This window comes from Aphanomyces astaci (genome assembly GCF_000520075.1).
Source record: "Aphanomyces astaci strain APO3 unplaced genomic scaffold supercont1.30, whole genome shotgun sequence".
NCBI lineage: Eukaryota > Oomycota > Saprolegniomycetes > Saprolegniales > Verrucalvaceae > Aphanomyces > Aphanomyces astaci.
Window position 1 is genome coordinate 498,046 of NW_009798293.1, and position 21,634 is coordinate 519,679.

At 51.0% G+C, this 21,634-nt stretch overlaps 12 protein-coding genes across 22 annotated transcripts; 3 read left to right on the forward strand and 9 right to left on the reverse strand.

The window, feature by feature from the left end:
- Positions 1-1,304: 1,304 nt before the first annotated feature.
- Positions 1,305-1,838, reverse strand: H257_10853 (hypothetical protein; the record flags this gene model as incomplete). The annotated part of the gene is made up of 1 exon (XM_009837564.1): positions 1,305-1,838. A coding segment is annotated over one exon (431 nt), but the record flags the coding sequence as incomplete, so codon positions are not given.
- A 307-nt stretch (positions 1,839-2,145) lies between these two features.
- On the reverse strand, positions 2,146-4,654 carry H257_10854 (hypothetical protein). 4 transcript variants are annotated; one of them, XM_009837567.1, is made up of 4 exons: positions 4,614-4,654; positions 3,248-4,557; positions 2,547-2,816; positions 2,146-2,499 (listed from the first exon to the last, which is right to left on the reverse strand). In XM_009837567.1, the coding sequence occupies exons 2-4, from the start codon at positions 4,522-4,524 to the stop codon at positions 2,382-2,384; spliced, it is 1,665 nt and encodes a 554-aa protein (XP_009835869.1). In that variant the 5' UTR covers positions 4,525-4,557; positions 4,614-4,654; the 3' UTR covers positions 2,146-2,381. The 4 variants fall into 4 exon arrangements, with proteins under 4 accessions (XP_009835869.1, XP_009835868.1, XP_009835867.1 ...); XM_009837566.1 differs by having other exon boundaries at positions 3,248-4,488; positions 4,558-4,654; XM_009837565.1 differs by having other exon boundaries at positions 3,248-4,654.
- Positions 4,655-5,577: 923 nt separating this feature from the next.
- Positions 5,578-6,610, reverse strand: H257_10855 (hypothetical protein). The gene is made up of 3 exons (XM_009837569.1): positions 6,221-6,610; positions 5,981-6,158; positions 5,578-5,934 (listed from the first exon to the last, which is right to left on the reverse strand). The coding sequence occupies exons 1-3, from the start codon at positions 6,575-6,577 to the stop codon at positions 5,672-5,674; spliced, it is 798 nt and encodes a 265-aa protein (XP_009835871.1). The 5' UTR covers positions 6,578-6,610; the 3' UTR covers positions 5,578-5,671.
- A 20-nt stretch (positions 6,611-6,630) lies between these two features.
- Positions 6,631-7,641, reverse strand: H257_10856 (hypothetical protein). The gene is made up of 3 exons (XM_009837570.1): positions 7,272-7,641; positions 7,024-7,213; positions 6,631-6,963 (listed from the first exon to the last, which is right to left on the reverse strand). The coding sequence occupies exons 1-3, from the start codon at positions 7,611-7,613 to the stop codon at positions 6,701-6,703; spliced, it is 795 nt and encodes a 264-aa protein (XP_009835872.1). The 5' UTR covers positions 7,614-7,641; the 3' UTR covers positions 6,631-6,700.
- Positions 7,642-7,874: 233 nt separating this feature from the next.
- Positions 7,875-8,984, reverse strand: H257_10857 (hypothetical protein; the record flags this gene model as incomplete). The annotated part of the gene is made up of 5 exons (XM_009837571.1): positions 7,875-8,068; positions 8,132-8,211; positions 8,338-8,678; positions 8,743-8,897; positions 8,963-8,984. 5 exons carry the CDS (start codon positions 8,982-8,984, stop codon positions 7,875-7,877), a joined length of 792 nt encoding a protein of 263 aa, XP_009835873.1.
- A 77-nt stretch (positions 8,985-9,061) lies between these two features.
- On the forward strand, positions 9,062-9,989 carry H257_10858. 2 transcript variants are annotated; one of them, XM_009837573.1, is made up of 2 exons: positions 9,062-9,508; positions 9,572-9,989. In XM_009837573.1, exons 1-2 carry the CDS (start codon positions 9,409-9,411, stop codon positions 9,802-9,804), a joined length of 333 nt encoding a protein of 110 aa, XP_009835875.1. In that variant the 5' UTR covers positions 9,062-9,408; the 3' UTR covers positions 9,805-9,989. The 2 variants fall into 2 exon arrangements, with proteins under 2 accessions (XP_009835875.1, XP_009835874.1); XM_009837572.1 differs by having other exon boundaries at positions 9,065-9,989.
- Positions 9,990-10,861: 872 nt separating this feature from the next.
- H257_10859 (hypothetical protein) lies at positions 10,862-11,215 on the reverse strand (the record flags this gene model as incomplete). Its single annotated transcript, XM_009837574.1, has 1 exon — positions 10,862-11,215. One exon carries the CDS (start codon positions 11,213-11,215, stop codon positions 10,862-10,864), a length of 354 nt encoding a protein of 117 aa, XP_009835876.1.
- A 171-nt stretch (positions 11,216-11,386) lies between these two features.
- Positions 11,387-13,508, reverse strand: H257_10860 (the record flags this gene model as incomplete). 2 transcript variants are annotated; one of them, XM_009837575.1, is made up of 9 exons in its annotated part: positions 11,387-11,539; positions 11,588-11,767; positions 11,830-11,943; positions 12,006-12,051; positions 12,125-12,206; positions 12,259-12,427; positions 12,485-12,550; positions 12,605-12,724; positions 12,771-13,508. In XM_009837575.1, the coding sequence occupies 9 exons, from the start codon at positions 13,506-13,508 to the stop codon at positions 11,387-11,389; spliced, it is 1,668 nt and encodes a 555-aa protein (XP_009835877.1). The 2 variants fall into 2 exon arrangements, with proteins under 2 accessions (XP_009835877.1, XP_009835878.1); XM_009837576.1 differs by lacking the exons at positions 11,387-11,539; positions 11,588-11,767 and having other exon boundaries at positions 11,775-11,943.
- Positions 13,509-13,660: 152 nt separating this feature from the next.
- On the reverse strand, positions 13,661-15,451 carry H257_10861 (hypothetical protein). 3 transcript variants are annotated; one of them, XM_009837577.1, is made up of 8 exons: positions 15,276-15,451; positions 15,030-15,220; positions 14,812-14,970; positions 14,626-14,755; positions 14,404-14,572; positions 14,188-14,357; positions 14,039-14,127; positions 13,661-13,993 (listed from the first exon to the last, which is right to left on the reverse strand). In XM_009837577.1, the coding sequence occupies exons 1-8, from the start codon at positions 15,426-15,428 to the stop codon at positions 13,807-13,809; spliced, it is 1,248 nt and encodes a 415-aa protein (XP_009835879.1). In that variant the 5' UTR covers positions 15,429-15,451; the 3' UTR covers positions 13,661-13,806. The 3 variants fall into 3 exon arrangements, with proteins under 3 accessions (XP_009835879.1, XP_009835880.1, XP_009835881.1); XM_009837578.1 differs by having other exon boundaries at positions 13,661-14,127; XM_009837579.1 differs by having other exon boundaries at positions 14,812-15,220.
- Positions 15,452-15,502: 51 nt separating this feature from the next.
- H257_10862 (hypothetical protein) lies at positions 15,503-17,640 on the forward strand. The gene is made up of 4 exons (XM_009837580.1): positions 15,503-15,547; positions 15,602-15,662; positions 15,724-15,824; positions 16,093-17,640. The coding sequence occupies exons 1-4, from the start codon at positions 15,527-15,529 to the stop codon at positions 16,456-16,458; spliced, it is 549 nt and encodes a 182-aa protein (XP_009835882.1). The 5' UTR covers positions 15,503-15,526; the 3' UTR covers positions 16,459-17,640.
- On the reverse strand, positions 16,472-17,648 carry H257_10863 (hypothetical protein). Of its 4 annotated transcripts, XM_009837582.1 has the most exons (4): positions 17,476-17,648; positions 16,796-17,426; positions 16,601-16,745; positions 16,472-16,536 (listed from the first exon to the last, which is right to left on the reverse strand). In XM_009837582.1, the coding sequence occupies exons 1-4, from the start codon at positions 17,607-17,609 to the stop codon at positions 16,532-16,534; spliced, it is 915 nt and encodes a 304-aa protein (XP_009835884.1). In that variant the 5' UTR covers positions 17,610-17,648; the 3' UTR covers positions 16,472-16,531. The 4 variants fall into 4 exon arrangements, with proteins under 4 accessions (XP_009835884.1, XP_009835883.1, XP_009835886.1 ...); XM_009837581.1 differs by having other exon boundaries at positions 16,472-16,745; XM_009837584.1 differs by having other exon boundaries at positions 16,601-17,426.
- Positions 17,649-18,234: 586 nt separating this feature from the next.
- On the forward strand, positions 18,235-19,143 carry H257_10864 (hypothetical protein). Its single transcript, XM_009837585.1, has one exon. The coding sequence runs from the start codon at positions 18,251-18,253 to the stop codon at positions 19,091-19,093; it is 843 nt and encodes a 280-aa protein (XP_009835887.1). The 5' UTR covers positions 18,235-18,250; the 3' UTR covers positions 19,094-19,143.
- Positions 19,144-21,634: the final 2,491 nt, after the last annotated feature.

The following is a 21,634-nucleotide window of genomic DNA, read 5'->3' on the forward strand; positions in this document are numbered from 1 at the left end:
ATCGTCCTCGTTGAAGACTACGAGAATGCACATTAGACACGACCAGCAGCCACATGAGGACGAATTCCCTCATATAACATTCCACGGTTGATTACGAAATCGTTTCGATTGTTCGTATTATGTTTAGTCAAATGCAGAAGACAACACTTCCAGCTTGGGGTCAACTGCATTTCAGTGGAAGCGATAGCTAACCTCCGGTGATGCAACTTGATCCCTGGAATTACTGGTATAAGACAAGGTGTCTGGGAGTTCCGTGGTTATACTTCTCTTGGTTACAGTGGAAGTGAAATAATTTCATAAGAAACAGTGAAACTGTTGTTCTCAGAGAATTACTCGCCGTTTTATGGAGTGAAACATGCTTACAGTACTTTACGTGTTACGTTTCGATTTTACTGATTGGACGTGCAGTACGGTGCATATGTCCAAAGGGCGTTAACCCCTTCGTTTCTATTGAGTTTCTAATGTAAGTTATGCAGCTGCACTTCGCAGCAGGGGCTAAATATGGAGGGCCTGCATCGTGGATATAGTACTGTACGCCGTCGTTGGAGAAGCGACCACGTGTGTGTATTCTACTACTTCAAGTATTGTTGTGTTTATATTCTAAACTGGAGCAAAATGGAGAATGAATCCACACAACCAAATGTAACGTTACACAAGAGGGTTTAGCCAATCAGGTTGCAGGAAACATGAATTAGTGTGTGGCTTCAATTAGTGTGACACCAATCACCACAGACAATAATACTAGTAGGTCGGTAGACTCGGCGATTCTGTACAATTGGTGGGTAAGGACAATAGCATTGGTTCGAAGGACAACGATGGGGTTGTTTGCCAGCAATAATATCGACTCTCGATATTCCTTGAAACTATTTCGGAGGCAACCTCGAGTGGGGCCACGCTTCTCGATCGGCCATCCACCTGACCAAGCGTTTGGACGAACTTTTGGCGCGATGCGGGGGGGGATCTTACGTTGATATTTGTACGCGGCGCTACGATTCGAACAATCGGCAACATGAATATTTGTCGTGGGGTGATTGTGGAACGACTATGTAAGTACAGTACTTACCATTCCACTTTGTAACGATCTACACGTGGACATTGTGGTGACTTCTCGTGGATGGCCAAGCATTTGCGTCCTATTCACTCACACGACACGAGTGGAACTACGATTGATTGGCGAGCTTGGACAGATTTGGCATTACGAGTTGGCCTCTCTTCTCAATTCGTCTGAGAGGCCATCACGGCAGCGTTGAAATGGCGAACGACGTGACCTCGACAAGCACAATCAACACATGACACAATACGAATGGAGTTGTGAAGGGAAGAGTCCTATATTAAGCAGCTGCAGCAGTCGGCCATAGAATCGTCGGTCACACGGAAGATACTAAATTCGATGTGGGATTTCGTCGCTTAATAGTCGGAGCTGCCGCCGAACATGTCCATGCCACCGCCCAAGTCAGCGTCTTCTTCTTCCTTCTTCTCTTCCTTCTTCTCTTCCTTGGCAGCAGCGCCACCGGCAGCAGCACCGGCAGCAGGGGCAGCGGCGGCACCGCCGATACCACCGCCCGAGGTGATCAATTCGAGCAACTTGCCTTCCTTGGACAGCAAGCCAGCGAACAAAGTGGGCCAGTAAGGCTCCACTTCGTTGCCAGAGGCGGTGATCACGTTGGAGAGGGCTTCCGACGTGATTTCGGCATCTCCATCGAAGAGGACCAACGCCGCGTAAGACACGGCGAGTTCATCGTGTTGTTCCTTGGTGATAGCCATAGTTCCCTTTACTTCACAGTGAATAATAACGCCCTCGCATTGTCCTGACCAACTCGAAATCGGTTGGTTCCTACACCGAGTGAAAATCCCGTGCCAATTGATAAACCTCTGGCATTTGATGATATTTTACGGAATTCTCCAGTTATCCGGATTTGAACCATCACCAATCCATGCCACGAGGGTGGTGGTGGTCACAGTCGCCATGCGCTTGTAGCGTTAACGTTAGTGGGATATGGTCAAGACTCGAAGTCCATGCAGAGGATGCATGCACGTGCATGGCGATGCCGAAGACTGGAAAATCGGTACATACTAGTAGTATATCCCTTCCTGTTTATTGCAATCAAATATATACTGATTTGACAGAGAGAATCGTGAATTGCACGGCGCTGGCAAAAATTGCAATTACTGAGTCTTAATAGTAATGTACTACGTAGTACTAGTAGTATATATCATTGGTAAAAAAAATAGTGTACTTTTCCCCTTTTCCCACAACAGTACTATGGTTTCCGGTCGTCGTAGTAAGCACCAAGAGCATTATAGCTTTGATGTATGAACCCCAGCAAAGCAAACAACTAAAAGACGACGACAGCGGGGGGGGGGGATTTGTGTGGGGGGGTTTATCGAACAAGGTGCTTTTTAGTTGCCGGCGCCGACGAGTAGCCCGCCTTGTCTCGCCCGTCTTGGGGTTCCAGCACCACCTTCTTCTTGACAAATTCGAGCAAGTCCTTGGCCGCCCTACAATCCCGTGAGCATGCATCCCGCCATACGAGTACATATCATACTTGTAGTAATTCGTGTCTGGCGAGTTGTACGCAATCGAGTTCTCGCACATGAGCACCAGGTCGTCCTTGAAGGCGGCTTTGGTGGCGTACGCGTTCTCGTCGATCTTCTTCTGAATCGCCGAGAGGTCGATGGGGCACTGGATGATCTCCAAGTAATCCGTCACGACCGTCACGTCCACCGGCTCATGGAACGGCCACGCGCTGCGGTGGTTGGAAAATGATTTCCACATCGACTGCAGTTGCTGCTTCAACGAACTCGAGTCGCGGTTTCTAATGGGCGCATTATATATATATATATATATATATATACATTAACCATTCCTATATATATTATATATATATATAATATATACATTAACCATTCCTATATATATATTATATATATATACATTATTCACCAATCCTATCTCATATCACCCCAAGCAGCATGAATTCACCACGGCCACCAACAATACTACTCGGACTATCACCACATCCATATGTACCCCTCGTACAATCGAATGTATTTTTATATATATATTATATATAAATATATATATAGGCCAACCAACCAACCACAACCAAACTGTCCATACTATATAATATATATGCACCCCAACCACCCAATCAACTCACTCGTCAGTCCCCATATATATATATATATATCCAGCGCATGTAAACATTTGTATTCATCAGTCCAAGCCCACATATGTCGTCCGTACGTTCGACTGGTGCGAATCAGGGTCTGGCTCCATCCAGCTTCCTTGACACCAGGTACAGCATGTATGTTGACCAGTCGCGCATCGCAAAACGTCGTCAGTCCGGGGTACACGATGGCGGCTTTCGATCTCTTTTGGATTTCATCTACAAGCATGGCACGTTGGGCGTGCACCATGGCGGTGATGTTGAGGTAGTTGATGTGTGGGTGGATCTGGCACTCCATGAGCGTGCCGCCATCGTAGTCTTTGATGTACCCAAACCAGTTGGGCCTGGCCATGGACACGACCTTGGAGAAGCCCTGCTTCTTGAAGTACCCGATCGCGTAGTTGTCGGCGTACGTGAGAAAGTGCGTCAGGTGCTGAGTCTTGACAAACTCTTTGAGGTGGTTCATCAGTCGCGTGCCGTAGCCCTTGACCTGCTCGCTGGCCGTGATCGCACAAAATGCAATCTCCCCGAAATGGTTGGCCAGGAACGGCCGGTAGCAGATGCCGCCCACGACCGTCTTTTTGTTCTTGAGGATCACCATGCTCTGGTGGTTGCGGTCGAATACGAGCCGGACAATGTACTCCTTGGGCATCTTTGGCAGCTGCTTGGAGAAGATGTTCTTCAGAGTCATGAGCTGCACCATGCGCTCCGGCGTGCCGTCGTTTGTGATGACGCAAAACTCGAGCAACCCCGTGTCTTCTTCTTTCTTGGCCATCTCGTCGCGCGACAGGATTGCGCTCGTCAAGTCGGGGTCGCCCGACGGGTTGATGGAGGCAGAGTAGTCTGCCGGGATCGGGCAGGGACGGGCGATGATGCTATCGTCTGTTGTACGTTTGCGTTTGAGTGGGGACGATGAAGGAACAACTGGTGTCATGGTTGAGATACTGGACGTTGGGTGGTTGTTGGCGCCATCTTCCGATGGGACGTTGGGAGACCGAAGGGGAGGAGGTTGTGCGAGGCTAGACTCAATGGTGGGTTCGGACGTTGACTCCTCCTCGACGACAGCACCGGGGAGAGGAATGGGTGACTCAGCAGGATGGCCTACGACATCAGCATCCCCATCGATTGGCACGTCAGATGTTGTGGCAGTGGTGTTCACTGCATCGACATGCACGTCATTGGATGTCTTCTTGTCGTCACGTGGTGATGCTTCCTCGGAAACTTCAGTGGCAATCGCAATCGGCAAGTCGGGAGCGTTGTCGATGTCATTGTCGTTGTCTGGACTCGCACCAACGATGCCAGAATCATCTTCACCTCCCTGCAAATCAACGTCCTCGGCCTGCCTTTCGTCCATGGATACATCAGGGGTCACTCCTTCGATATCTACCTTGTTTTCCTTGACGTCATGACGGACGTCGTCCCCATCGTCGGTCGATGCCATACCTTATGCCCGCCCGATGGGTTTTCGCTTGATCCCGTTTTGCCTCCAAAATGATATCCAATCAGCATGCTCTAATCTACCATTAATGTCCAATCAAACAACTGTATTTACCCGGATACTACTATCCGGATTCTCCAACGCTCACCACCTCTCCCATTGTTCAAGATCGCAACCCCTGATGAATGCATCTGCAGCATCCTCGACTTCGCCAAACACGACGTGATGACCATCTAGCCCTGGCGATGGGACCAGCATGAAGAAGAACTGCGACTCTTGGTGTTTGGGCCGTGTACATACTGTTGGCCATCTGCAAACTGTATCGCTTGCTGTGCGTTTGCGCCAGACTCGCCTCCTCGTCCTCTAGCACGGTTGTGAGGATTGAAGGCAATACGAGGTAACAGTACACAAATACCGAAGATGGCGTCGCCGCCACAGATGCTCGTGCCTCCGTTACTGTTGCCGAACTCTACATCGCCACATTGGACTATAAATTCCTGAGAATCCGGTGGCACTTGGACTTTTTGTAGCTAAACCCTGGTGCATATTGTCTGTCTCCTGTGACTAGTCTTCGGTAGTTTTCTGCCGTCTTGGGCATCACACATAGATGTACAACTACTACGTACAGAACCGATCCAACACGAACCAATGTCGTGATTCTACACTCCCTCCTGGGTCTACCTCCGCCGCCACCCCGTGCAATAATGGGAATCGATGGCACATATAGCCACACGTATCGGAGCCCTCGTTGCCTTGACCACTTTCGCGACAACAAGTTATCAGACGTGAAGTTGCGGCTACGGTGGCGATGGTGCAGTGCTTCGTTTAGGTCAACAGACTTGTCGACGTGAACGTCAGGCTTGGTGAGTGTGACGTCGATAGAGCCTTATATAGTAGACAGGAACACAATGACCAGCAAGGCAACGCCCGCCTCGGCATAGAAGCCGCCGACGGCCACACTTCTTTTGTGAGCCATCCTCCGAGGGGACGGACGTGCGAAATCCGGATAGTTAACAAGGTTGCCAACCCTGTGCAGTTACTGTATCTCACAATACTGCATCTCTTAATCAAATATTTCACCGCCATCCACCAGCATAACGCTGCGACCTAACTCGTCATCATCCGAGGCCACACCCGCGGCTTCCATGAGGTCGAGCACGTCCAGGCCTTGCACGATTTCTCCGAACACGACGTGGTGGCCGTTCAGATGGGCGGCTGGCCCGAGCATGAAGCAGAATTGAGCGCCGTTGGTGTTGGGCCCGGCGTTGGCCATCTGCAGAATCCCGCGCTTCGAGTGCTTCAACGTCAGCCCTGTGGCTTCGTCTTCTACAGGACAACCGTCAACCGCCACCACATCCTACACGACACGTACCAAAATCCTTGCCATAGATGCTGGTGCCGCCGCGGGTGTCGTACGAGCCGCACTGCACGATGAACCCTTTCAAGATGCGATGACACGTCGAGTTCTTGTAGCTCCAGCCGGGCTGGTTGTCTCCCGTAACCAACCCGCGGAAGTTCTCGGCAGTCTTCGGCACTTTATCCATGTACAGCTGCGTGATGTAAGGACATCGTTGGGATATATTTCATACGAGGGGTGGGTGGTGGTGGCTACCTCGGCGACAAGGCGACCAGCAGGCACATGGTCGATGGCGACGTCAAGCCACACGTACCGCCTTCCGCGAGACCGAGTCCAGTTGCGCAATGGTGCCGTGGAGCGTGAAGGTGATGCTGTTGATGATGCCGACGGACGGTCGTCGTGATGGACTGCTCGGATATTCGCGACTTGTACGTCAACAATGTGCGCTGGGCCAGTGGTCGCGAAGAACATCTTCTGCATCGATACAAAGTAGAACAGCAGGATGACTGCGACGGAGATCGTCGAGATCTTCATGGCAGCATTGGACCCTGATGATGAACCATTCCGTCTTGCCGTTCCTCCATGGTGAATGGCGGCAGCATTCCAGATCATCTTCGCCGTCCTTCTGTTTCACACAGTACCAGCCCGAGCTGCTTTTGATTGGTCCAAATTATGATAATTATTTTATTGGGCAAAACATAGTAAAATGCGCAATTTTGATTGGACAATAAAGTGTTAATTGAGGTACTCCCCACCGTCCTTGAGTACGACGTTGTGGTTCAATATGACGCCATCTTCCGCGGACCCCGCCGTTTCCATCAAGTCCACGACCTCAAAGCCTTCCACGACCTGTCCAAACACCACATGGCGGCCATTCAGGTGCGGCGCCGCGCCCAGCATGAAGCAGAACTGCGACCCGTTCGTGTCCTCCCCCGAGTTGGCCATCTGCAGCACGTAGCGCTTGTCGTGCTTGAGCTGGAGGCCCGCGGGTTCGTCCTCTATTCAACGCATGAGGTCAATCATCCTGCATGAATGACAGATGAAACGGGTAGACGTACTGAATTTGCCGGAGCTGTAAATGCTACGGCCGCCGTAACCTTTGCCGGTTTCAAAGTCGCCGCATTGCACGATAAAGCCAGTGATGATGCGATGGCATACCGATCCCTTGTATGAGATCCCTGCGGCGTTGTCCCCCGTCACGAGCGCGCGAAAGTTCTCGGCCGTCGCGGGCACGATGTCCATGTACAGCTAGTCGCAAGATCAGTATGACATGGAATGAGGTGGGGGAGATGTGAAAGGTACATACCTCGGCGGTGATGCGGCCAACTGGCTCGCCATCGATTTCCACATCGATCCACACGTATCGACGGCCAGGAGCGCGAGACCAAGTCCGCACCACTGGCGTGGGCGGGGCAGAAGTCGACTCTACGGCGAGTTTGGCTTCGGCATCGGACGCCTTGAGGAGTGGCGGTGAGCTTGGCGCAAAGGACTTCTGCACCCAGACAAAGTAGACCAACGTCAGCGTGACGAGGAACCCTGTGATGTACTTGGGGTAGTTGATGCCACCAGCGGCATGACCTCGTCGACTGGTGTTCATGGGGAAGTAATGCAACTGCGCGTGAGCGACTCGAGTTTCAAATGACGTCATAGCGAGGATTTAAAATATATTATCCTACATATCATAATATTATTATACTCGAGTAGTTATTATGGGAATTTGTAAGTGCTTCAGATTTGAAGGTATTAAAATAGTGTTTGAACTGAGACTATTATTTAAATTTGCATTCGAAAACGTTGCGATGTGCGTCTGCTCGGTCCCAAAGGCGAATTCCTCATCGGCTTCTCGACGGAACATATGCGGTAGGACCCATCCTGCACAAAGCCGATCATCTCGTCCGTCTCGGCCGAACTACAGTTCCGTATAGTCCAGTCGATGGCTCGACCACAGGTTGTACAACGAGGCCAATGCAGGGACCAGCGGTGCAATTCGCAGCGTCCACCAGACGGAAGTACCCACCCCAATCAACCAGTCGTCGTCGTCGTGGTAGTCGGCCGCGCTTTCGCGCGCCACGGCCATTTTCTTCGAGGCTTCCGTGTCCCCATCTGTATCGGCCATTGTGCTGAACCTTGAGCATACTTAATGGCCGATACAGATGGGGATACTACAGCCTCGAAGCAAATACGCGCGTGGTGACCCGCGTGTGTTAAGGTCTGACGGATGGTTCTGGCGTCGCGGGGCAAGAAACCTATCAAGGTATGATCTCTTTGGTAGATAACTAGTTATCCTTTGCATCAACCTCGCGAAGAAAGAACATAAGCCAAAGTTGCCTGCCGACTCCATGACTCGAGACAAGGTGGACAAATACTACTACTCAACTGTCTGAGACACATCTGCAACCGCGTCATGCCCGGCGGGGAGCAGGATTCGCTCGGTGCCGACGACGTATTCGGATCCATCGTACACGAATCCAATCATGAGACCCGTCGCCGCGTCCTTGAGGATCCATCCGAGTTCGTACTCGGAATGCGCATACCGACACGTGACGCCAAAGCCAGCGCCGTGGACGTGCAGTCGGCAAGTTACCCGCAGTGAGCACATCGAGTCGAGGGCAGGAACGACCGACGTTTCGTGAGCATAATCCACGAGCATAAAGTACCCGCCAAAAATCAACTTGTCGCTGTCGTCGTGGCCTTCCGCTTGTGCCTCAAATCGCTGGCGCACCAACGGCGCGTTCGTAGGTGTCCGACCCCCACTCGTACCGACCGATCTTCTCAACTTTGATTCCGTCGATGGCCGTTGGTAGCGCAATGCGCGTCAGCAACGCGGATGGCAACACGTCGCTGTGATGACACACATATCTTGTGTGGTCTCCGTTCAAATGAACTTCGTGGACGTGCCATGTGCCCGTTTTGCTCGGCACTCGTTGCTTGCCTGAAGTATTTGGCCGATTTGGCCCACGAGTAGGTCACCAAAAGAATAAAGAATAATGGAATGACCTTCATGTTGGAAGACCACCATCATTCGTCGCAATAGTGTCGTGTGAATGCAGGTCAGGCCAGCCCAACCACAACTACAGTGATAGTTACTCCGGAGTAAAACGACGTTTGCAACCTTTCAGTGTGATGAGCCCTCAACACAGTCGAGGTCAATAACTTGTCTGTGGCAGAAGCAGCTACAGACACCGCACGGACTATAAGGCATTGCACAGATATGTCATTTCAATTGCAAGTTTAATCTATGCGCTGACTACGTTCTTGCCAGGAACGAACGACACGCGTCGACTGGACATTTGCACTGGAATTCCACCGTGCCGTGTGTATCAGCGGCACCACTACTGTACAAGTTGCGCCATGCACATGATCCGGGTTCATCGTTCACTTGCTACCGACGACGAACCACACGAGTCGACTAGACGTTTGTATTGGCGTCCCAAGCTGCCGCCATGTGTTCCGACGGCACCACGTTGAGGCGTGCCAGTCGAGGTCCCGGATTAACGTTCGAGCACACGCTGTTTGTTTCTGTTGCACTTGTGGCACCACAGGGTGCGCTCGGTGACGAGGGTGCTCATTGGGGCTGTGGTTCCATGACACGCTTTCATTGGCTAGGGCTTACAGTTAACGAGGGCGAAGAAGCTCCAAGAGACACGTTGCCTCGGTTCGCTTCTCGGTACGGGCGACGGCACACCGTGTGCGTCGTTGTGACTGAGTTGCGGCTGAACGCGCTTGGAGTACAAGTTGCCAATGTAATTCCAGCGGCGCTCACGAAGGAAGGTGTCGAAGGCGTGATAAGGCATTGGCTACCGGTACCGGTGTTGGGTCGAATGCAAGTTCAATTTTGAGCCACTTGGGTTCGACTAAAGCCAAAATGCAGTGCGACGATGTGTTTCGGTTGTTGGCTTCCGACGACGTTTTGAACGCATTCTTGTTGGCCTGCGACGATATGTTGCATCGATTCAAAACACCGTCGCAAGACAACAAGAATTACAACGTACGACTGCTTGGTAAGCACATGCGTTGAAATTCTATACAAGGCGGGTCTTCACTCGGTAGTTGAGGGTTATTGAGTAGCGTACGCTGTGCCGCATAGCGAAATACAGTAGCGGTACGAGTGATGATGCTCACAGCATTCGACGTCCGACTTGTCTGCGGACACCTACGGAAACCCTAATCTAATGCATGCACACATAGCAACGTTATGTGCAGTCGTTGCAAATCAAGACATGATTGCATGTTCACTTTCGTAACATGCAAATGAAGCTGTAGGTTGCGATGTCGTGTTGCGTTCCACATCGACCAAGCCTTAACCCAGAGAGACCATAACAATCCTGATAATCTGCACGATCGTCGGTAGTAGTTTTGGGGAGTCTCGGTCGAGTTGATGTATACCGTACAATAAACAATAATGAATGACCAGCACGAGCGCGATTGTTCAGGTTATCGTGGTGACCTCAAGCCTCGGTGACCGCCATCATGTATGAGCAATTGAGCTAACCAGGCTGTACCCTCCGAGTCAACCGATGGCGTACAGTATGCTGGCAACATGGGCGACAGGATTGGTTTGGAGAAAATCATCCCAACTTTGGCAGCCTTTTGCATAGGAATTACAAGTATGTGATGCTACGATAGGACATCTCATCCCTGATGTTGATGCCATCGAAGAGTGAATGCACGTTATGATGGATACTGTAATCACCAACACTCTTGCAACAAGAAGTTCTGTCTTGTCCAATCCGGTTTCGTTCTTTCGTAGAATCGAATAGATTCAACCAATGAGGAGGCGCTTCAGTTTTGTTGAGTGTTGGTCCTTGCGGCGAATTCAGGTATTTCATGCACCAAAACGACAAAAGCAGAGTTCCCAGTCCCAATTCTCCGTAATGCCAGTCACCCACGCGTTCTTCATGTCCTCGCACGAGGTAGCACTACTCGCGGCGGCAGTAGGCGGCGACGATGAATACAGCGATGTCGGCAACACCATCGTGGACGACGACTTTGACTTCTTGGGGCCGCCTCCAACGATGCACCCGTCCCTTCTCCGCGCGACGGCGATGGACTGCACATTGGCGACATGCGCTCCATTGACTGCGTCTCAAGTGCAAGAGTCCATGGCATGGTGCACGCCGTACACGCTGACGCGTTGAGCAGCATCACCGCCACAGCCGCTCCACATCGATATTTAACCTGCATGGGTTGGCGGTCGTCGATGAGTGCACTAGCGTGTCCGTCCACCATGACATAACTTATTCGTCCCATTGGATTTCACGCGAAGTGTTTTGTTGCCCTTCCTTGCTTCAACCACCATCCTGACGATCCACATGTGCTTAATAACAACGTTACCTTGGCCTGGCGAATTAGCATGGACCTATCTATCAATGGTTCATTACGCGACATAACTACTTGAAAACAAAATAATATCAAAGCAACTCAGGCTTGATGAAACCGCTCCCAAGTGGTGGCGGTAGTGGTGGTGGTGATGCTTTTGGGCTTTGAAGCGTCGACCAAGAAGGTAGCTTGGCGAGGCATTTGGTGCTCCAATAAGAGCAAGTTGTCCACTTGGTTTCGCGCATCAATGTAGTGCTATCAAAAACAACGCTCATACGTCCATGTGCCGACGCGGTGTCCCACCTCCACGAGCAACTCGCGGCACTTGGACGAGCTGTCCGTAGACGCGTACGGAATCAACCCTCGTCGCAGCGCGTCTTTGACTTCCCACGTCCGGATATGGTTGTCACGGACTCGAACCAAATGCTGGCGGCGTCGCTTGGTCGTGTCTACGGCTGCTAGGTCGGCATACATGGCTTTGTCCTACCATGACAATTCTATCGTGGTCATATATTCCCAATAACATGTCAACACAACTCCCTTGCCTCGTTGGACAGGTGCCGCCACGCTTTTTGAATCGCCCGAACACTAGTCGAAACTGTCGACGGGTCGCTCCTCTGACGTTTGGAGTAGATGCTGAATGCCGTTGTGGGCTTGATCTGTGCCATCGATTAAACACATATGTATAGCCCATCGCGGTCATTATTGAAGGCATTGTTACCGAAAACGGAATACGGCGACGCGCCGGTTTGGGAGGTGGCTCGTGACTACATACATATACATACATGCGAATGAAAGTTCCGTCGCACGTTAAAAGTGAACTCGTTCGTTGCCCTTTACCTGGCAGAAGGCAATGGTGCTGTGCCGACCGCTGGAGCGTCTAGCGTGCCGTTAACGTGAGTTAACGTTGGTCCCCACTGATCTACAAAGCGAAAGCAATCATGCCTAGGACAAACAACGGTTGGACAATGTACCACACTCCAATGGCAACCGAACAGCATGTTCCAGGCGCGGCATGGCCCACACTGGCTGGTCCGTCTTGGTCCCGCCGAAGATGACTCGGCGATAAAAGTGCACTTGTTCCCGAATAGAGAGTGCAATCGCAGCGTGAAATGCAGCGGGTAGCTGAAGGTCGCGACACATCTAGAAACACAAGGAGTAAAGTCGACACAATGATGTTGCCGTCTACTGTAACGTTACCACGAGTGCAAAGTGCTCGGGGCTGTTTGAATCGTCGTTGATATTCCACTCAAATTGGTCTTGAACCTACCAAAGTCACCACTTGCTCGGTACATATTGCCCCAGGTTTCGTGTACGTACCAACAGCCCATCGATTTGAATGTGGATGCAAATGGGATGCAAACGGTCCTCGCATTGGTACCGTGGAATTTTGGCCGATTGCTGGTCAAGTTGCTGGCAGATGGATGCAGCGATGGAGTTCTAGGAAGATGTCATAGTCATTGCTGTGTGATAACTCAATACTCACTTGGAACGTTGGCGAAAGCTTGAGCTCTGCAGCCGTAATGGCAGCGAATTGGATCGGCGTCGTTTCGTTGGCGTCGACATTCCAAAGAATAGTTTCCTGAATGCGACGATCCAGGCCAACCTGAAAATCAATCCGAATGGGGCGAAGGGGGTCAGTGGTGGCCATCAGTTGGTCACAACGGCGTCCAAGGGCAGGAGTGGCAGATTGGCGAGTATGTGATCGCGGGGCGATTCTTGTCCACTTGCCACGAATGTCCATCGACCATGCTCCTCGATCCATTGCTCGACGACCATGTTGAGTCTTCATTTGGTTTCGAAGGTTCATCAAGCCCCTTGTTAGGTACTCCTTTGCATCGATCGGTGACCTGTCATCGATAAGCTCGAGTTTGACGGCTCGCGTAGATTTGCGCTTTGACTGCCGAGCTGGTTTTGTTTCTGTGGCTTTCGCATGATGCATTCCAGACTGAACGATGCCGTTGGAGCGAACTAAAAGCGCATCAACAGGGAGCGATGTGTACGCGATGTCTTTTTGTTGCACCAAGTCTTCCAATGCGTTGGACATGAGGAAGAATTCAACCCTTGCTTCGATGTCGTCGTCGTTATCGTTGTAATCGTCATTACCATGCTCTTTCCCGGCCATCCATCGCTGGAAGTCTGGAAAAGACCGCATAAGGAGCGCAGATACAGTTTCTTCATTCAGGTTGAGCTTCTTCATCAGGCAGGAGAGTCGGCGCTGCATGCTCTTGCCCTAGTGAAATCGAATCTGGCAGTTGGATCTTCGCGCGCAATTTCAAACATTATCCTTTTAAGTACGACCTGTGATATAAATCCAATCTCGCGTAATTTAATTTCAACAGGAAAAACGATCTTGCTTTTACATGTTAAATATATGTCTGTAAGAGTTCACGTTAATAAATAACGCCGCAACCTCGAAAATAATAGTGATTGTTTAAGTACGGATTGGAATTAGTGTCGCGTGTAGCATGTCGTAGCGCCACAGGATGACGCCGCTGACATCACACGTGCGACGAAAGTAGTTACTCGACTTGGTACATGTAGTTGGGGATCTTGAACGGCGACCCCGTGAATTCGCCCGTGATGTCACAGAATTGATCTCCAATGCACCCGATGACCTTGTGGTGTTCTCGGTGCAGCGCAGTGCGCATGTTCTGCTTGAGCTTTGCCACAGACAGCATTTGTTCATGCGGCAACCGCATGATCAGTCTACAGCATCATCAGCGACGGTTGAGAAAGTCCATGTCTTCGTACTCGGACGTGTCCACCGTGTACCCTGCCGCATGCAGCATGGATAGCGTATGGTCACGCACGACCTCGGGTCGTTCGGTCAAAAACATGACCTAGGGGAGTAGATTTAGCCATACAGTATATATATATAGGCATCAAATACAAATAACTACCTTGATGTGTTTCCATTGCAAGTACGTGTAAAACTTGAACAGCAACGGGATCACGGGCGCGTGGTATCGGGCATAGTAGTAAAACTCGGTCGCTGGAATCGCTTTGAACCCGCGCTCCTTCATGTACCAGTAGCTGGTCACGGCCGTGTCGTCCACGTCAAACACAAATACTACCAGGATGTGAAATATATATATATATATATATCGACAGCTTACCCGAGCCGGGGACAACGGGCACCGACTCGAGCTTTCGCACGGCGCGACTGAGGATGATACCGCAGTCGCGCTCAAACAGCGTCGTGTGATCGGCAGTCGTGGGCTCGTAGAACCCCCGTAGAAACGCCGTGGACATGCACAACGTCGCTAAGTTGGACAACCGGGGCGCCTACTCCACATAGTGTCTGTGCCAAAACCGTTCAACGATATCGAAACAGTTACAAGGGCCGCCGACTGCGTAAGTGTCTTGGGTAGATGGAGGTTCCGCCCCAGAAGCAACTGCGTGGATTCAGGCTCCACGCCCAACACCCGCTGCAACTGGTCGGGGGACACCCCTTCGCACAGCTCAAATCTGCATACCGTTCGTCATACAGATGGAGCGTGCTTCTTGTGAACGTCATGAAGTACCGAGAGGGCACAGTGCGTTGCCCAGGCACTCGAACAAAGCAATCGGGGACGTCGACGACGTCGGTGGGGTACGGAGGCGGTGGCTCGAGCACGTCGTGCTTGACTCGGCGGGACAACGACACCGATCGGCACAGTTTTTGCCGTGTCATGTTCAAGTCACTGCAAATCGTGTACAAAATGACGCCAGTTTCGTGTCAGGTAGTAGTATAGTACAGTACCTGAGAAGGGCCGTGTAGATAGGACAGAACCCGAGCCCGACAAACGCAGACAGAAACGCATCGTCGAGCTTGTACAGCTTAGCTTCGGCGCGGGACTTAAGCAAGTACGGCTCGTGGGCGCCATGGAACCGCGTCAGCATCTGGACCGCCGTCGCGCGGGCGGCAGGAAACGTTAGGAATTCCATCTCGAGCTACGTCACTTTGGTCACGATCGGTCGTGCCAGAAGGGGAGGGGACTACGACAACCTCGAATTTGTGTACGTAGGCTTGGTACACGATGTCGTCGCGGGTGCCGTCGTCGTCGGCGATGATCTTGACAAACACTTTGAACGCCAGCCGTGACCGCGCGTGGGCTTTGGCATGGATCGCCCAGTTCAGCTCGGCCACAGCTGGATCCATTATTGTACCGTTTACCTGGTTCCACACCATATGGTGGGCTATTTTTAGCTGGATGGCTTGCTTTGTGTTGGGTTGTTCAAAAAGCGAAGTGCTTTGACATGGAGTACACGCGAAGCTCCGTACGCCCGTGCATGCACCCAGCTCTTGGTGCGATATTAACACTTGCTTGGTAGTATACCGGCCCCACGACGTTTGGCCGATTCAATGGCCACGGCACGTACACGTTTGGGGATGGTACAGTACCCCTCTATGTCCTTCTATGTCGTGCTTTGGTTTCTTTTAAGGTCTTGTGTAGGCTCGCGGTACGAAGGCGAGTTTCAAAACGGGCAGTTCCACGGCACAGGCACGTTGTTCTTTGCCCAAGGCAAGTACGAAGGCACGTGGAAAGACGGCAAAGTACGTCCAACTACTAACTAGTGGTGCCTGTATTGTGCTTTCGAGTGAAATTTCGTGTTGTGGCGTGGTTTCTCGTTGGAATTTAAATCGATTTAATTGGCTAGCTCAAAATTATTAGCCAATCAAAACCTTCTCAATAAAATTCAACCAATCAGATCGATTGTGGATCGGTTTGGTCGGCGCGATTCGATTGCACCCCCTCCCCAAATTTGTATCAAATCGCCAATATGAACCGGTTGTAACTTGTGTGCGATATATACTGGTGTAGCGAGTGGACGGGCACTTTACGTTTGCCGACGGGTTGAAGTTCGATGACCCGTGGACGTACATGGACGACGCGGACCGGCGGTTCCATTCGGAAAAGGTCGCGTTTGCGAAATCTTCGTCCGAAGCGAAAGCCGGCAGCGGCATCTTACCTGCGGGCGAGACAGCGCACTGCGACGAAGGGTTGCAAAAGTCGCTGCCAATGGGGTACTACGACGCGGGCAACGGCATGTACGACGAGCTCACCAACACCATCATGCCCGTGTCGACCTCTGACATGTCCGACTTGCCGCGGGAAGCCACAGACGAAGAGGCGCGGTGGATCAAGGCCTGCGCAGCCAAGGGGTTCCCGCAAAAGAACAACGAATAAAGACAAAATTTCGGAGTACTACAAGCAAATACATACTCCATGTAGTTTATTTCACTACTATACCAAGTGCAACTTACACTACGCACAACAACACTTGGTTATCCGGATACTATAGGCTACATAGGAAAGAGAGGGTACGTACCAGCGTCAGCGTGACCAAACAATGAAGCCGACGGTGTACTACTTGTCAAGCGAGCCACGGGGCCAGCTAAATAGGTTGTGGACGCTGGCTTGCTTTCGTTATCCACACTGCTGCCTTCCAACACGCAAATGAGGCGATCGTTCACCTACAACACACCCGCTTTAGCTCCTGTATAGAGGACTGGACATTGCAAACTGTCAAGCAGATCTCGAGGGTACGCTCGTCCAACTTGCCGGCCAGGCCGGCCTCGATGAGCGAGTTCATGCGCGGCTGGCACTGCTGCAAAAAGTCCAGCACGTCCTCGACGTCGTGGTTGTCGTCGTCGCCACGGGCACCAAGAGCCACTAAAGTTTGATACGTTTGAATCTTTTCTTGGACGGTAACGAGGTCTTGGTGGAGCTTTTGAAACTCGGCGGCCAGGCTGGGGGACATGGTGGCCACGGGTTTGGCTTCGTCGATGGCCGTGGCGGGAAGAACGCTGGCGGCAAAGTCTCGACTGGTGATCGAGGAGGGAGATGCAGGGGTCGACGGAAATGACACGCCTTGTACCCGTAGCTGCTGGTACGTGTCGCGAAAGATGGATTGGTCGGGGTAGTTGGCTGCCCAATCTTGCAACATGCGGGTCGCGCGTTCTTGCACGGCTGGGGACGAGTGGTCGACCAACGCCACCACTTCCTGGAGAAACAGCCGAGACGCGAGGTGATTGTAGAACCCAGGACAGTTGTTCAGGACCGATTCGGTCACGAGGAGCGCCAGGGAGATGCTGTTTTCGTCATGCTGGCGATGGCCCAACACACGTTGGAGACTCCGCGTCGTTTGTTCGGCACTAAATCCATGATTAGGTCCGGGGAATGTAAAGCGACGAGGGATCATACTGTGTGGACGAGCTTGTCACCAAGTCACAGAGCTCCAAGATGTTAATCCAGTCGGGGTTGGACACTTCCCCACTGCAGATTGTGTCGATGAGACTGCTAATGTCTTGCACTGCTTCCACGTAGGACGACGCCATGTCGGCTGAAGCTTGGTGTGTTCCCTTTGTGTAATCCGGTTAACAACGGCACTATGCGGATGTTGTCGAATCGAGAGAAACATTAATAATATTGATATTGATATTACACTGTAAAGTTAAGATCGCTCAGCAGGCACTTAATAGAGAAACATTATTATAAATATAACAATATTCATAATATTAAACCGGAGGAATAATATTTATCTTGTACTACTAGAACGTATTACAGTAGTATTAATAGTACTTCTTCGGTACTTTCACGAGAAAGTACGCACGGAAAAATCGTTTCAACACCATACTGGTATTCCTGAGCGTGCAGTACTGTTAACTATTTTTGCGGTGACTCCAGAAGCTATCAATCTGCGTGAAGAGAGTACCCGCAGACCCTTGCTCGTCCCTTACTCGTACACAACAGGTGCTTGGGTTGATATCTCCAAAGGCGAAAGGTCGCGCGACCACAGCCACAAGGATATTCTGCAGAGTGGGATGATGTTGTGGTATCCGGTGATTTCAAGCATTATCCGTATTTCGCCCCACCTGGTTGGTTATCCGATCGATATCTGGATTATCCGGATATGCCATGTCGAAGATTGACCCACGGATGGAACCTCGTCATTCACGATTTGGGTTGACGACTGGCAATGTTGCGATCCCTTGCGCGCACCGCCGCGACCCCCCGCGCAACCTCATTGTGGACAGCGCAAGGCTCTCGCGGCAAGCACACGTTGGTCCTGATGCGTCATGGCGAAAGTGAATGGAACAAAACCAACCAATTCACGGGCTGGTACGACGCGCCGTTGAGTGCAAAGGGACACGAAGAGGCCAAGGCCGCTGGCAAGGCCGTCGCGGAGGCTGGCTTGACGTTTGACGTGGCGTACACTTCGTACTTGCGCCGCGCCATTCGCACGTGCTGGCATGTGTTGGAGGAATCCGATCAGATCTTTGTTCCCATTCACAACGAGTGGCGCTTGAACGAACGCCACTACGGCGGTCTCACTGGGCTAGACAAGGCGGAAACCGTCCAAAAGCACGGCAAGGAGCAGGTTCTGATTTGGCGCCGCAGCTACGACATCCCACCGCCTCAATTGACGACGGACAGCGAGTACTACCCTGGCCACGACCGTCGATACAAGGACTTGAACAAGGAAGACTTGCCATTGAGCGAGTCCCTCGAGATGACGGCGGCGCGGGTCATGCCTGTGTGGGAACAAGAGATTGCCCCTGGTGTCCTCGCCGGCAAGAATATCCTCATTGCAGCCCACGGCAACAGTTTGCGCGCGTTGATCATGCATCTTGACAACATCTCCAAGGACGACATCACAGAGTTGAACGTGCCGACCGGTGTGCCGCTCGTGTACCACTTGGATGACAACTTGAAGCCCATTCGCCATCGGGATGCCATTGCGCCGTTGAGTGGCCACTATTTGGGCAATCAGGACGAAATCCGAGCGCGCATTTTGGGTGTGAAGAACCAGACAAAGTAAAAGTCAGCTACTAATACATCGCGGATGAAATAGCATATTCAATGTGGACAACGACAAGTGTAGTAGTAAACCGACCTCGTGGCTGCAATGTTGTAACTCTGGAAATGACAGATTCCAAGCAGGAGTAGGTAGTTTGCAGAGATAGCGAACCAATCACCACCTTATCCTCAATAGTATATAGTATCCCACCCATCACCAGACACTTGTAGGTGAAAGTGACGCGTGCGGACGGAACTGATGGAGCAACCCCACCGGTGCGACTGTAAACACTATTTTCACTTCTATCCGGATGATTTACAGTTTTGACAACCCCACGCGGCAACTGTAAAATAGCAGGAAACTGTATAATTTTACCGCGAGACTGCAAAGTGGCCAGATTTACAGTTTCGATTGTAAAATACAACTACAGTGCTGGCAATAAGTTTAAAGAGTCCCCAAAATTGTTGTGTTCTGAAGATTCTGTTGCAACTTGGCCATGCCAAGTTATGCAATTGATTCGAGCATGTATTCCATCGCTTCTGCACTGATTCAACCGCCTTAAGCTGTCCATGATTCAATCAAAGTACAAAAACGCAAATTCAGATTTTTTTTACCTGGCAATAAGTATAAAACCACCATGCTTTTTATGCTCTTCCAGGCGTTTTTAAGTCAAAAACACGCGTTTTTAATGCTCCGGTCCCTGTATTTGACCGATTCCCGCCTGAATCAACTTTTAAACGCAAGTGCATCATGCCAGCCGGCGCCAAGCTCTCCGAAGAAGAGCAAGGCATGGTTTTGGCCCTTAAAGCCGCCGGGAAAAGCCTCCGAGAGATCGAGCTTCTCATTAGACGCTCGCGGGGTGCCATAACTCGGTTCCTGATGGACCCCACGGCATATAACACGAACAAGCGGACGGGACGACCACCAAAGGTCACTCCTACCGACCTTCGACGGCTCATTCGGACAGCTTCGAACTCGTTTTTGAGTTCACGCGAGCTCGTGCAGCAGTGCCAGCTCACCATCAAGGCCCGACGTGCCCGTCAATTGCTTGGAATATGCAAGCACCTCAAGTTTGTCAAGGCCATGGCCTCGCCAGTTCTCACGGACAAGCACAAGAAAGCCAGGATTCAGTGGGCCCGGGCCATGCTCGTTCACGGCTCGGACCGGAATAATGTCGTCTTTAGCGACGAAAAGAAGTTCAACTTGGACGGACCCGACGGGCTCAAAGTACTATTGGCACGATCTACGCAAGGAAAAAGCGATATATTCCAAGCGCCAATCTGGTGGTGGAAGCGTCATGGTTTGGGGCGCTTTTAGTGCCATGGGAAAGACCGATTTGGCCTTTTTGGAGGGTTCGCAGGACAGTGGCGCCTACATCGGGACGTTGTCTGACTATTTGTTTCCCTACATCGATTATTACTATGGTCGTGACTGTGTCTTTCAGCAAGACAACGCCTCGATCCATGCGTCGCGAGAGACCAAAGCGTTTCTTAACGAGCATGGCGTGCATGTTATGGAGTGGCCAGCGAAGTCGCCGGATCTCAATCCGATCGAGAACATGTGGGGTGTTCTTGCACGTGCAGTTTATGCACATGGGCGCGAATTTGCGACAAAAACTGACTTGGTTGCTGCCATTTCCAAGGCGTGGAACGAAATCGGGCAAAACTTGATCGAAAAGCTTCTGCAGTCAAAGCCGAATAGGTGTGTGGCTGTCTTAGAGCTCAAAGGTGGCAAAACGAAGTATTAAGCACAAATATTTGTCACTACACATACAATTTTTGCTGTTTTTCTGTGGTGGTCTTAAACTTATTGCCAGGGTAAGTATTCACCTGACTCACAAAAGTCGCATTTTTGGTTATGCTTTTGGAAGCACAAGCATTTCAATATCATTCACACGTGATCCAAGCTCATTCAATGTTTTTGTACAGGCACATTCGTTCATGGTGTTCTCCTACTCCAATTTTTTTGGGTGACTTATTGCCAGCACTGTACGTAGTACTAGTATGTAGTATTAATAACGTTAGTACTCCGGAGTACAGTTTTGACGAATTAGCCAAAAACATGCTATGAATAGATAATTTCGTCCAATCATCGGTGTCATGTACTGTGTGTAGTTGACGAATAATCACTTACCTTTGAGCAAATGGATCCTCCAAACGCGCTCGTGGCTCACACTTCACTAAACTCGTCGAGTGCATCGACAGCCCAACCAAAGCACAACCTTCGCTGAGTAGTCACACAAGTTCTCAGCCATGAATGACCGATTTTCCTTACTCATCAACCCATTGCTTAGAACAGTCGTCATTCTCAAACGCATCGTCGTCATGGTGAGTCCATATACCTGCAGTATACCGACCTTGACCAACTAAAGTGCAGGTGAGTTTTGCTCCCCATTCTGTAAATTGACTGTGAGACCGAAATAGGCAGTCCCTACATAGTCGAGCATCTTCAGCCTTGTATTGTCTCCCGCTTCTTCTCGGCTTTCGGCCACGGGACCTTCGTCGAGGCAGCAAATATACACACTGATATTAGTGAGGTTAAACACGCCACGAGGCGCCTACT

Coding starts and splice junctions, on each gene's coding strand:
- H257_10855 (XM_009837569.1), bottom strand. CDS start 6,577: ATGATCTGGAATGCTGCCGCCATTCACCATGGAGGAACGGCAAGACGG. Junction 6,159..6,220: donor CTGGTCGCCTTGTCGCCGAG/GTAGCCACCACC, acceptor TACATCACGCAG/CTGTACATGGATAAAGTGCC. Junction 5,935..5,980: donor CATCTATGGCAAGGATTTTG/GTACGTGTCGTG, acceptor GTTGTCCTGTAG/AAGACGAAGCCACAGGGCTG.
- H257_10861 (XM_009837577.1), bottom strand. CDS start 15,428: ATGGATCCAGCTGTGGCCGAGCTGAACTGGGCGATCCATGCCAAAGCC. Junction 14,756..14,811: donor CAACGCACTGTGCCCTCTCG/GTACTTCATGAC, acceptor AACGGTATGCAG/ATTTGAGCTGTGCGAAGGGG. Junction 14,358..14,403: donor GCCCGTTGTCCCCGGCTCGG/GTAAGCTGTCGA, acceptor ACATCCTGGTAG/TATTTGTGTTTGACGTGGAC.
- H257_10854 (XM_009837565.1), bottom strand. CDS start 4,611: ATGGCATCGACCGACGATGGGGACGACGTCCGTCATGACGTCAAGGAA. Junction 2,817..3,247: donor CTGATTCGCACCAGTCGAAC/GTACGGACGACA, acceptor TGCGCCCATTAG/AAACCGCGACTCGAGTTCGT. Junction 2,500..2,546: donor CCAGACACGAATTACTACAA/GTATGATATGTA, acceptor ACGGGATTGTAG/GGCGGCCAAGGACTTGCTCG.
- H257_10856 (XM_009837570.1), bottom strand. CDS start 7,613: ATGACGTCATTTGAAACTCGAGTCGCTCACGCGCAGTTGCATTACTTC. Junction 7,214..7,271: donor TTGGCCGCATCACCGCCGAG/GTATGTACCTTT, acceptor TCTTGCGACTAG/CTGTACATGGACATCGTGCC. Junction 6,964..7,023: donor TTACAGCTCCGGCAAATTCA/GTACGTCTACCC, acceptor TGCGTTGAATAG/AGGACGAACCCGCGGGCCTC.
- H257_10863 (XM_009837581.1), bottom strand. CDS start 17,609: ATGGCGTCGTCCTACGTGGAAGCAGTGCAAGACATTAGCAGTCTCATC. Junction 17,427..17,475: donor GTGACAAGCTCGTCCACACA/GTATGATCCCTC, acceptor TCATGGATTTAG/TGCCGAACAAACGACGCGGA. Junction 16,746..16,795: donor CCCTCGAGATCTGCTTGACA/GTTTGCAATGTC, acceptor GGTGTGTTGTAG/GTGAACGATCGCCTCATTTG.
- H257_10858 (XM_009837572.1), top strand. CDS start 9,409: ATGTGTTCCGACGGCACCACGTTGAGGCGTGCCAGTCGAGGTCCCGGA.
- H257_10862 (XM_009837580.1), top strand. CDS start 15,527: ATGGAGTACACGCGAAGCTCC. Junction 15,548..15,601: donor TGGAGTACACGCGAAGCTCC/GTACGCCCGTGC, acceptor CTTGCTTGGTAG/TATACCGGCCCCACGACGTT. Junction 15,663..15,723: donor CACGTACACGTTTGGGGATG/GTACAGTACCCC, acceptor GGTCTTGTGTAG/GCTCGCGGTACGAAGGCGAG.
- H257_10864 (XM_009837585.1), top strand. CDS start 18,251: ATGTTGCGATCCCTTGCGCGCACCGCCGCGACCCCCCGCGCAACCTCA.